Source organism: Lagopus muta, chromosome 1 (assembly GCF_023343835.1).
Source record: "Lagopus muta isolate bLagMut1 chromosome 1, bLagMut1 primary, whole genome shotgun sequence".
Taxonomy (NCBI): domain Eukaryota; kingdom Metazoa; phylum Chordata; class Aves; order Galliformes; family Phasianidae; genus Lagopus; species Lagopus muta.
This window is the reverse complement of record NC_064433.1, coordinates 144,152,974-144,165,422: the sequence shown is the minus strand read 5'-3', so window position 1 is coordinate 144,165,422 and position 12,449 is coordinate 144,152,974. Positions and strand designations below refer to the sequence as shown.

The 12,449-nt window shown below is 41.4% G+C and overlaps 1 protein-coding gene across 2 annotated transcripts; it reads right to left on the bottom strand.

The window, feature by feature from the left end:
* Positions 1-1,940: 1,940 nt before the first annotated feature.
* Positions 1,941-5,528, bottom strand: LOC125687897 (2-oxoglutarate receptor 1-like). 2 transcript variants are annotated; one of them, XM_048933231.1, is made up of 3 exons: positions 5,416-5,528; positions 4,635-4,669; positions 1,941-3,077 (listed from the first exon to the last, which is right to left on the bottom strand). In XM_048933231.1, the coding sequence occupies exon 3, from the start codon at positions 3,053-3,055 to the stop codon at positions 2,090-2,092; it is 966 nt and encodes a 321-aa protein (XP_048789188.1). In that variant the 5' UTR covers positions 3,056-3,077; positions 4,635-4,669; positions 5,416-5,528; the 3' UTR covers positions 1,941-2,089. The 2 variants fall into 2 exon arrangements, with proteins under 2 accessions (XP_048789188.1, XP_048789189.1); XM_048933232.1 differs by lacking the exon at positions 5,416-5,528 and having other exon boundaries at positions 4,635-4,910.
* Between the last annotated feature and the right edge of the window lie 6,921 nt (positions 5,529-12,449).

Sequence of the window (12,449 nt, the reverse complement as noted above, 5' to 3'; positions counted from 1 at the left end):
TTTCCCTGACTCCACATGGGCAATTTCTGCAGAAAAAAATAATAATAATAATAATAAATGGCTTCTATCTGCATTTCCTGCCTTAGTTTTTGCTTCGGAGCCCACCTCCTACTCTATCTGAAACAAATGCTTTTCTTCCTTTCCCTGTCTCTCTTACTACATCTGGGATGGCTTCTCATGTCCTCTCCTGCCCCTGCTGTGCCTATTGTTAGCTGTTGCCTGCTGGTTTTCCATATCTGCTGTTGCCCTAAGAGAGGCAGTGAATAGGCTCCCTGTGCAACAGAGGAATCACAGGCTGCCTGCCAGCCATTTAGGCCTGTGCATAATGGCAGCAGTAGTCTGGTGGTCAGCTGAAAATAAGGCTATACATAAAGGGACTGGATAAAGGTCTCAAGAAAGTCTTATGGAAGCAGGTGTTGTCAGTACTTAATGGTCATTCTAGAGTGGTGAGCAACAGTAATGAAACATCAGATAGAGATGCTATAAAAACATCAGATGAATCACTCTGTGATCATACTTCTAGTCTCAAAATATTATGTTGATAATAGCTTTGTACCGATGATGGCTAGGATACATCAGCTGGTCCTGGGATCTCTATCAATTGTGTCTGCAAGTATTAGACTTCTATTTTGCTGTGAGTCTACAGGCTTTTTTTTTCTTGTACAATGGCCCATATTACTTGTCAGGTGTGTTATTACCCAAAGCTACTCCTTAGAATCATAAAACCATAGAATCATGTAGATTGAAAAAGACCTTTGAGATTATCAAGTCCAACTATGTCTTTATTTGGTATGAACAAGTAGAGTGTCACTGAGTAAAGAAAGAGACAAATATGAATCTCTATTTTCTAAGGATCTGAGCCATTTATACATCCATCCACTTACACAGAATTGCAAACTCATAGAATCATAGAATGGCTTGAGTTGGAAGGGACTTAAAAGCCCATCCAGTTCTAACCCCCTGATATGAGCCAGGTTGCCACCCACTAGATCAGGCTGCCCATCCAATCTGACCTTGGATATCTCACAGATGTGATATTCACAACTTCTCTGAGCAGCCTGTTCCAGAGCCTTACAACCTTCAAAGAATTTTCTCCTAACACCTAACCTAAATCTCCCTTCTTTTAGTTTAAAACCATTACCCCTTGTTCTGTCACTAAAACTCCCTGATGGAAAGTCTCTCCCTGTTTCTCAACCCTGCACTACAATTAATCCACAAACAGTAGTACAGAAAACCCTTATAGGAGTAGTCTTGTACTATTGCACCATCAATGCTCAGGAGATTACTGAAGGCACTGAATAGGGTCTTGTTGTATAAGCCCCTTCTTAACCACCTCTGGAGAACAATTCGTCCCACTCTGTACTGAACCAGTATAAAAGTAAAGCACCTACATTTGGGTCTGTGCCTGATCTATTTACCTTCTACGGTCAATGATGAGAAACAGGCACTTCTAGGTCATGATTCATCTTGTCTAAATGCAGGCATCAAGAATAATTAGGTGAATCACACTCTAAAAACTGCTTATTTCTCTCCACTAAAGAAGAAATTTATAACATGAGGCTAAGGTGATTAGCTTATATATAGCGATCTATTCTGTCAAGGTCTCCAGGGAGGTGAGATGAACCCTTCTGCAGGTCTAAAGTAGGTGTGATGAATTGCCCTCTGGAGCATCTCATCCCTCTTCTTTAATCAGAAAAGAAGTCAAAGCTTAGGCTGGGCACTTTACTTCTAAGTTACTAAAATTAAATGAAATTACTTCCATCCTGAATCTGTATTTGCCACTAACAAGCAACTATTTTTTGCTGAAATTGATGGGCTGTTCTCAGAAAGAGACATTAAGGATTCAGGACATAAATGCAGAAAAAAAGTCTGAGAAATTTACTTTTTTCAGTATTTTATTTCACATTTTTATTTTAATTTTTAAGTGGAGGTTGCTTGTTTGTTATGACGATGTGTAACTCTAAAACACAGAACACATAAATTCTCCTTTAGCATTGGCAGTGAGAGCCTGAGTACTTTGACTAAGGAGAGGTTCTGCCTGCCTGGTTAAAGGCAGATTTGGACTCTCTCTGCATAGCATCAGCCTTTTCTATTTCAAGTTCTTGTGTGTCCAAAACTTGAGGAGTGAGAAGATTGCATGCTGGAAGCTGTCTCCTGCCACTACGTAGAGCAACAAGTTTCCAAACGTATTTAATGCTGCTAAAGGTTTAGTTAGAATAAATGTAAAAAGGATCATATTCTTGATATTGCAGTTAGCCACTCGCACACGAAGCTCAATCCGAATCATCTGAAAGACATGGAAGGGGAGAAAGCACACGTAGAAGACCACCAAGAGGACGATGGCAAGTCTGCGAGCCTTCTGTTTGTAGCAAGCCTGCGTATGGGGCCCTGTGGCCAAGGCTTGAATAATGAGTGCGTAGCACAGAGTTACCGTCACCAGGGGCAAGAAGAAGGCAAATATCGTCAGCAGCCAGTTATACCATCGAGTAGTGTCAAGGTCCTCTGCAGAAGACAGATCTGGGCAGATTGTCCTGTTCTGTGTATGCTTAATGGAGATCAAGGTGCCAAAGGGGCTAATCATTGCCAGTGAAATCATCCAAATTACTGTGCAAGTCACCACTGCCCATCTCTTCTTTCGAATGAAAAAGCATCTAACTGGGTAGACGACTACAAGAAAGCGGAAGATGCTGAAGCAGCTAAGGAAGATAATACCGCTGTACATGTTGAAGTAGAAGCCAAAGTGAATAAATTTGCACATGAAGTTTCCAAAAATCCAATTATTTCCATTAGCAGAGTAGTGTATAAAGAAAGGAAGTGTAGCTACATACAGCAGGTCAGTGACAGCCAGGTTTAACATAATGATGGTGCTGCCTTTCCAGGGCCTCATCTTGACAAAGTAAACAAAAATGGTCACAATGTTCCCTGGGAAGCACACCAGGAAAATTAGGCCGTAAAAGGCAGAGAGGTAGGATTTCACCAGTAAGAAATTTTCATCCTTACAACTTGTCGAAGGGTCTGACGGAGCAGTAACATTGTCTGCGTGTTCAGATGCCATGTTTGCAGAAATCTTCCTTAAGCTTTACAAAAATCAGATGTTTATTTTTAACTCATTGTTACGATAAATGCATTCAATTACATTTCTTGTCATTGCAGCAAACGTCTTTATGATAGGTTTTAGTAAAGGGAGAGAATAAGGTTTTGTTAACATACTCAGATCTGACTAGATCCCCTCCACTCCTAAGTTTGATTTCACCCTTCCACCCACCTTCTGTTGAATTTTGATTAATTCTGCTGAATAATGATTAATTTTACCTTTGCTTTATTTAATCTCCTACATTTAAGATGACAATTGCTGCTTACATGCAAACCTATAAGGGCAGCAAACACACTTATAGGAAACTAGAGAGAGTTAGAGGCTTAGGTTTTGCAAAACCATACATTAGTCTTAGCTTTTCAGAAAGTGAAACTATACCACTATATCTTATATTCATTAATTTGAACTCATCAGTAGACTGTAGCCATGAAATCAGAGACAGTGTTCTGCTTTCATGGAAGCCAAAAAATGCTCAGCACAGATATAGGTCTCAGGATCCAATGCTCCTGTGACCTGACAGCCATGGTTTGTTCCCTGAATATGGTCATATTCCCCTGAAGTCATCAGAGTATGAAACTGGTAGAAACGCTTTTCAAGAAAAAAAAAAAAAAGAGTTTGATAGTAGCAAAATAAACAATTTAAATGACTAAAGACTGCTTCTCAAAGAGCAGAAGAAAGGTGGAAAGCACAGATACTGTTAAAGGCTCTGATCTTGCTTCTCATTTAGTGCAAATTGGAACTAGATAGATTTGTCTCTGAAATAGTTTCTCATCCGCCATGGGCAGTTTGGATCTCTCCACAGTGAATTTAAGATATAACCTTTCTTGATACTGTTTTAACCTGAGAGAATGGTAACCAAGGATGAAATTAACCTCATCTAACTTCAGACATAGGAACATTAGATGTCTAAAGAGGAGCCAGTCATCCTAGAGTCCCCCTTTGCCATCAGGGGAGAGATCTAGTTTCCTCCAGGGCATACTATCTTCTCGTAAGAGAATTTTCAAAGATAAATGATTAACTCTTTTGACACACCTGTTTTTCTCCAATGATGACAAAGGCAGCCAAGGAGACTAGTTCAGACCTGAACATCTAACCTTTAGATGTCTCAGGTGAGACAAGAGGCATGCTTCTGGGAGTCTTCAATTAACAGGGACACCTACAGCAAGATCAGAGAGCTCAGAGCCTCATTTACCCTGACCTTGAGGATTTCAGTGGGGCATCCCCTACCTCTCCAGGTTAGTTCAGGGTATAGCAGCTTTGGCGTCAGAAGAATTTGATAGACTACAAAGCTTGTTTTAAACAAATGCAGATTAGCGTTCAGACAAAAGGCAGATGTAAAAGTTTTCTCTCTCTTCTTCTGCTTGGTGATACCACTGTCACACAAATTTATGTCTTTAAGAATAAGGTATATTTTAAATAAAGCTAGGTAAAATTTCCCAGAATACTTGACTGACCCTCAGTTTAGTATCCTTGTACCACTGATCTGTACTTCACTGCAGTCTTGAGCCCTCCAAACTGAAAATGGAGAAATATTGCTTACCTGAAAAACTGCAATTCTGCTTCTAGCTTTTATTGCTGCGAACAAAGAACACTACAGATGAAATGCATTTATGTCTTCTTTACAGTGAAGCAGTTTTAAGTATGGCACAGCAAGTGCAGGTTATAGTATAGCATCAGACACCAGCTTAGGTATCATCTCTCAGACCTGGTCAGATGGAGGAGCTATCTTTTGCCCTCTGCCACTCATGATGTTCTGCCTTCCTAGGACAGATCATGCTTTGCTGGCAGCACTTTTTTTGTGCTGAGGTAGCCCTGTAGTATTCAAATAGCAGCAGATCACATTTAAATTAGCATGCATGTGTTTATGAAAGAGAAAATTAAATTTATTCTCCATTTCCTGCAAAGTGAAACCCAATCACCAAACAGAATAAGCTGTGTTGCCATTTCAAGGTCAGGTGAAACATATTACAACATTGTTTCTACATTAAAAGCAAGCATCTAACGAAGTCAAATTTTCAGCTCACATAAAAAATGAAGTTTTCTTTGGGAATGATGTGCTTTTCAAGAACTGTGGCATTTTCTGCTTATTTTTGGTGACTAGACAATATGCAATTAGCACTGGCTAGTTATTAATGAGATAGCTGAAGTTACAAACTTGCTTTCTTTTGAGCCTTTGCTTTCAGGATTCATGATTCCCAAAAGCTGCAGTTTTCCATGCTCCTTGAACCAAAAGACTGTTCTTGAATAAAAACCTCATTATCATCCTTAGCTCGAGGAACAAGATCAAAAGAGATTATTAAAAAAATACAAAATCACAGTACCTTGTATTTTGAAACTGCAGGCTTCAGTCCCTTATCTTGCAGCCTGGTCCACGCATATTGGCCCCAGCTGCCTAGCAGCCTCATGGCCTTGGTACAATTTATATGTCCTATTCAGCAATAAGGTCTATGTTTTACTATTAGGGGAGCAAGATTTCAGTTCTGAACAGTTGGTATGTTAGTGTAGCTGCAGAGAACCACTTAGATAAGAACAGTTTTAGGAAGACCATCGTAACTCTGCTTGGATGCCTACGTCATAGGCATGAGTTGGGAGAATGTTATTTGTTTTGTTAATCATGCTGTAGGGAAAGAGTGGTAATGGGCACAATTAAGATTGGGAGTGTCTAACAATCTGTTACCACTAGAGGAAGGGCATCACCTCTGTTCTCACCTGAACAGAGCATTTCTCTAGGTCAATTGCTAGAGCCACTTTTAAAAAATATCCAGAGTTTCTCAATCATTGTAAAATACATTGTTGTGCAGCAGCTCAGGGATCAGCAACTGTTTAAACACCTATTACTGTGTTCCCAGTTACTGCATGTGTCATTAGAAATCATTTGTATGAGGCTGTAGCGTTAGAAGCACAGAGGGAGCTAATTGTAGTTAGGGATCATTTAATGTATCTGCTACTTAATCCATTACACCTCTGTGCAGCAGGGGCTGGTATTTATCCCACCTTGGTGGTACGGTGCCTTACTGGAAGCAAAAATGGACTTTCCCAGCACCGTATCTGCAACTGCCAGGGATCCAGGGCACTGTGGTTTCGAACTGGGGTCACCTCCAAGTATCTGACTTGGGCAGGAAAAGAGAACAAAACCTCTATTTTCAGATTTGTTTCAAGAAGAGGGTAATACATGGCCATTCAGAGCAGCTCTGCATGAAGACCAGGTGGTACTCCATAGCCTATCCAAATCTTCTCTCATCTTTGTCTTAAAGAGACCATGCTGCCTCAGACCTTGCCTGAACCTTCATCAGAGTTCAATAAGCTCCTCTTTGCACATAAACTTTTTGAAACATTGCTTTAATTCGCAGCCATTCATTGGTCCAGAGCCTTGTATCAGACTTGGGAAACTACGGACAAACCAGGAAGTGCCATTTATGAATAACTGATCTAAATTGCTTGCATGGTGTCATGCAGAATCACCATGAAAGAAAGATGATTCTCCAGAGTGACTTGCAGCTCTTCAGTCTGAGGCATAATCTCTTTACCAGCACTTTCTTATCTCCATATATCTTTTAAGTTGGCCTGTAGGTAGACGAGCCTGACCCTTACCTAGAAACTAGGTCCTTTTTGTGCTTTCAGGCTATGCTTACCCAGCTTCTCTCTACAAGCAGTAGAGAAATCAGAACATCTTCTGGTTTCACAGTTGGCTTCAATCACTCTAATTGCAGACTGCTGCAGAAACATTGGCAGCACCACCTCCCTCCTCTCTTCTTTAGCCACATGGTATCAGTGCTTCTAATGTTTCTACAGTCATAAGATGTCAACTAATTGAGCTGGCTGAAAGAAAACCACTTTTATTATTATTTCTGGTATGCTGGTGAATGGCTGTGGCTCCTCTTGTGTGTGTATGGGCTCTAGTAGCAGGGACTGGCCAGGGCAAGAGGAGGGCAGCAGAAGATGAGCTCATGCATAGGTATGGCAGTGAGACCATATAGCAGGTAGTTTTGTCAGATGAGCTACCAATTTTCTTCAATTTGATGACTATTTGTAAGAATTATGAAGACCAGATAAGATCAACGAGGAAGCTACATGCATCTTCCCTGAAACAACCCCTACGAAATCCTGCAGAGTTCATGTGCATATATGTAAGTATTGCTGTTGATTGTTGCATAGAAAGGAAACTGGAATGATTTGGCAGTAGGATTTCTAATTAAATATTTCCTCTTAAAATTTCATACTATTGGCAGGGTTAGCTATCACGGAGTGTGTGACACAAGGAGGATCTATCTTTTCATATTGTGTTTTTCCTTCAGTGAAGGCAGAGCAAAGAGGACATGCAGGGCATGGGTTCATGTATTTGAAGCACACAGTCTGCTACAGAAAGTCTAGAATACAGAAGTAGAGAGTAAATTCCAATGCCTTTATTTTGCTTTGTCATGTTAAATCACTTGTGGCTAATTGCCCCTTTCCTCCACATGGGCTGTCCTTTAACTTCTGCAGACACAGGGGCAGATGAGATGATACAGAGATTTTTGTGAACTCTCAGCATTGCTGCCAAGTTCAAGTGTTATTATGACTTGTAGACGTGAGGGTCAACAAGCTGTCCTTCAGGCTCAGAGGCCACTCTCATGTCATGAAATCTGATCTAAAATTGATGAGTGTAAGTGAAGAACTTCTGTCAGTAGTACTAGGCTTAGGATCAGATCTTGAGACACAGACATGCATGGTGTAGCACAGTAGGAATAACAAAGATAGCTCTGACTGATAACTGTATAGGAAAATAGGCAGTTTGTTGGGCAACTGCTAGGCTCCAGAGTGTTGAGCGTTTCATTATACATTTTACTTTTCGTTCAGCAAACATATAATCTTTCCATGGGCTATTTCCCTTAGCAAGCATGCATTTGTTTGTCTGGTCTTACCCTGTATGTGATTGAATACCTAATTATAGTTGTTATCAGGACACTGTTGAGAAATGCTCTGTTCTGTTGAGAATGGTACCGTGCATCTTCATCACACAGGAAAGCCAGCTCTGTTTTCCCTTCACATTTCTCCTCTGGGACAGATGGGTAAGGGCAGCATTTTTTAATCCCCAAATGCATGTTAAATTTCAATTAATCACTGCTAAATGCTGCCATCCAATTATGTAGGTAATAGAGACTGTTAATGAAAACTTCTGGAAAGGAATATTTTACCCTCAGAAAACTGCATGTATAATCTGGAATATAAGCAGTGCTACCACATCAGCTGAGCAGAAGTAGTTCGATACAGTTCCAAAAATAGTCTGCATGAATCTGAGGTGCTATTTTATGGCTAATATTAGTCCTTGAAGTGAATCAGTGCTCATTGGCTACAGTGAATAGAAGAAGGAAAAATCTACTGAAGCACTGAACATTCAGAAGGTGAGCTGCTCCGTGGGGAGAGGGCAGAAGAAAGGTAGTGGGACAGTTTGCCTGGTTAAAGCCTGTATGTTCTCCAATACCTTGGTACAGCTTGGGCAAATTCATAAAGTGGTGGAATAAAGAAAACTTCAGGAGCACCCAGCTATGAAGCATTCTTAAACATAGCAGCTATGCTGGGTAGTTTTCCCTCCAGACACTAAAAGCCAAACTAAACTCATTGGAGATGTGACAATGGTTGTAATTGTTTTGGGTAATGGGGTGTTTCCTGAAAATGACCAAACTTAGTTGATCCGAAAACAGGGAGGACCAATTTGCTGGTTGTTATTCTGGTTTTTAATTTAGAGATGAAGCAGGCTCTAAACTCTTGTGGGATAAAATGGGCATCCTTGACTTCCAGTGATGTGTCAGTAGAGGATTCAGCTAAAGGTGCTGTTAATGTGGCCTCCAGCGTACAAGAAAGTTTGTAGTCATGGAAGATATATTCTGTTGTGTTGCCACTGCTGCTATATTTTTTTTGCGGAGCACTATGGCAAATGAAGGAAAGTTTGCCCTTTGCCTCAGGCTGCTCTAGCAGTTTGTCTTCAGATGATTTGTCCCATGGCAGCCACCTACAAGTGAATTTAATATATGCAGAAAATGAGCCTTCTTGTTATCTCGGTGCTGTTCCCTTTGCAGACAGGAGTCCCCAGCTGTGCAGAGGGCTGCTATATCGCTGTCTTACTGCTCTAGCAGCCCTTCTACCAGCATCCTCATGCTGCCCCCTTCCCACATATGTCACTGCTATGTGTTCTGTTCCCATCCACTTTGGAAATGAGCCAATAGAACTGATGTCTAGGGCAATATAGGGTGGGCAGTGAAAGGAGTTAAGCCGTGTGGGATAAATTTTGTATTTGAAAAGCTTTATTTCCCTCCCAAGCTTACTTCCTTTAATTCCTTTCCTTTCATGATCATTAGAGTTATAAACGGGTAAACCATTTGTTTGCATTACTACTGTTTGTTTCTGATCAGGTAATGATGAGGTAGAATTTCAAAATCATAAAATATTAAGCAGAAATAATCCTCAACCAAAATGAAATTCAGAGTTCGACCACAGCAACAGAAAAAGACTGAACTAGATACTCACAAGGAAATGCATTACGAATTGTCACGTGATTGTGGAATGTCTTGTGGTTTTTTTTGTATGTTGTGTGTTTTTTGTTTGTTTGTTTGTTTGTTTTCTCCAGAAACTTCCATTGCTTACAGGGAGAGAGTTAAGCTAAGGGTGCTCATTCCTTGCTGGCAGAGAGGTGAGAGGCAGCCTTTCCCAACAGGAGCTTCGTTATGCAGTGAGGTGGTGGAAGTTGTCTTCATTTTTTCATGAAATATCTTGTTGGCCTAGAGACAACTATTTCTTTGAGGATCGTCTCTACAGAGGATTTAGGGGATGATATTACATCTTTTTCTTTGGATTTCTGTATGCAATGGCTGCTTGGTCAATCACTGTACCACTTAGACCAGAGCAACTCAAAGCTGCTAAAGATGCCTCCCTTCTCTGAGCTTCCTGCTGCCCCTAAGGCTGGCACACAAAGTACCTGGGGCCATTCATGCCCTTTGCCCATCACAGACATGCCACATGTATCCTCTCAAGACATGTTGGAAGGCAGGTCCATCTGCTCCCCTGCTCATGGGGTGCTCCGCTGGCATCCTCCTGAGAGTCACACAGCAAGGATTCACCTGGTCTTGGGCAGTCTGGTGCTCTTCAGATAATGCTGATGTGTTAAACATTATTATTTTCATGCAATTGAATGGCTCTCCAACAATTCAGTCTGGGTGGAGGATTGGATTGAAATAGCCTTCAAGGAGATGATTCATGCAAACAGAGCCTGTGGAATGCATGCTTTCAATATTACTATTTTTATCTAATCTTTAACCTCTCATTATTTTGTGCTTTTCTGCATCAAATACATGAAAGAGAGGTGGTGTTCTCTGCAGAAACTTTCTTTTGCTTTGCTTTTCCACACCACGTTTTGCCCAGAACTTTGGAGCTACTACTGAGCTTTTGTCAGTTCTTCCACACCCCCTTTCAGATCTGCGGGACTTAAATGAACACAGCACCAAATACAGGCCAAATGCAAAACCTAGAGCACTGGAAAATCAATAGTGTAATTCAGAAAGTAACTTTCTGCTGCTGGTCTGTGCTGCGACTGGTTCCTGCTGAAGCAGACAGAATCTTTGAAGGATAATACCTAGTAAATATATGAAAGTGTGCACGACGCCCCTTCCCTGGAGGCCTTCAAGGCCAGGCTGGATGGGGCTTTGAGCAACCTGGTCTAGAGGAAGTTGTCCCTGCTTATAGCAGAGGATTTTGAAACTAGATGATCTTAAAGGTCCCTTCCAACCCAAAACCATTCTATGATTCATATGATTCTATGAATTGAAAAAAGCTTTGTTCTCTCAACCTAACCTTTTTGTTTATTTGTTTTCTTTCTTTCCAAAATACACTGTTAGATTATTGGCAATAAAGTGAGATGGTACAATCTGCTGAAGGATGTCAGAAATATCATGCTTTTCACATATAGGCTCTTAGGGGTCAGGTGTTTTAGACACTACACTGCATTTTCACAACATACCACTCTCCTCCTAGATATTGGCATGCTAGAGAACCTGAAGAGGGAATGACTAATTGAAATTTTGCATCAGATCTTACAAATTGTTTCTAAGGAAGTGTAAACTAGTGTATTGCACTAGCTTTGGAGCCAAATTAAATTGCACCAGCAAGGCATCTAGCCCTCTAACCCACTGGCTTTCATAGCAGTCAGCGCAACAAGCCAAGTGCAGAATCCTCCTTTCTGTGGGATTGCCTTGGGTGCTGGCAGCAAGTTGCCTGTTTTCCTGAAATCATGTGTCCTGATTCCAAGAGGCTTTGCCCACTGACATTGCAGGAGGTGTGGTGGAAACAAGTGCCTCAGGAATCTGATGACTGCAGTCTGTACTCTCATTTCCACGTCCCATTCTGCTGTTTGCCCTTTTCACAGCATATTTGTCTGATATTCAGCTTGTGATCTGCAAAGACCTTTGAGTGCAGTAATGCTGTCTAAGCAGGCAGACCCGATTTTTGCAGTTTTGGTTATCTTCCTATAAGCATAAATTTTGCACTTGTCCTCACTGAATTACATCCTGTGTTTTCAGACCATTTCCCCAATTTCTATAAATTGCTTTGAACCGAATGCTATCCTCAAGCATGCTGACAGTCATCTTGTCATCTGCATGCTTAAAGGGTATACTTTCTACTCCATTGCCTAAATCACTAGTGAATATAGTAAGGGTGAGCTCACTGCATAATCTGGACTTGGATGGAAAATTTTGTGATGCTAAATGTCCTGGAGCTGGGTCTTGCACTTCTCTCCCAGAAACTACCAACAGTGTTATTTATGTCTGGAGCAGCAGCTCAACCGCAGCTCCAGCAGCACAGGCTTTTGTGAAATATCTGAGAGAAGCAGCAACATATCAGGTTTTGTGCCTTGTGTGGCCCCCTTGCGGAGCATTTCAGGGAGAAGTAAGTTCCATCCCAGGATGAGAGCTGGATGATGCCGGACCAAGCAGCTTCTGAGGCCAGCAGCCCTCTCCATCCTACCCTTGTGTTCCATCCCATTCCCCAGTTTGGGTCTGCTTCTCTGGCTGGGTAGCTGGGAATCCTGGATGCTGCTATCTGGTTTCTGCCAACATTTTTGATAGATTGAAGACGTTCATGTGAAGCATTTTGATTCTCCCGACTTGGCACTTTCTGGGGGAAAAGTACCCTGTAGGAAATTTTTCGATTAACTGCAATCAGCATATATGAATTCTTCCCAGATAAGCTAATACAGGGAACTCAGCCCTCATTCTGAGAGCAAATGGTTCTCTCTTATCTCGGGTTGGGCAGTTTTTCCCAATTCTCATCCTCAACGGTTGGTGTGTGGAGATAACCCACACCGCAACCGTGGCAGTGGCTGGAT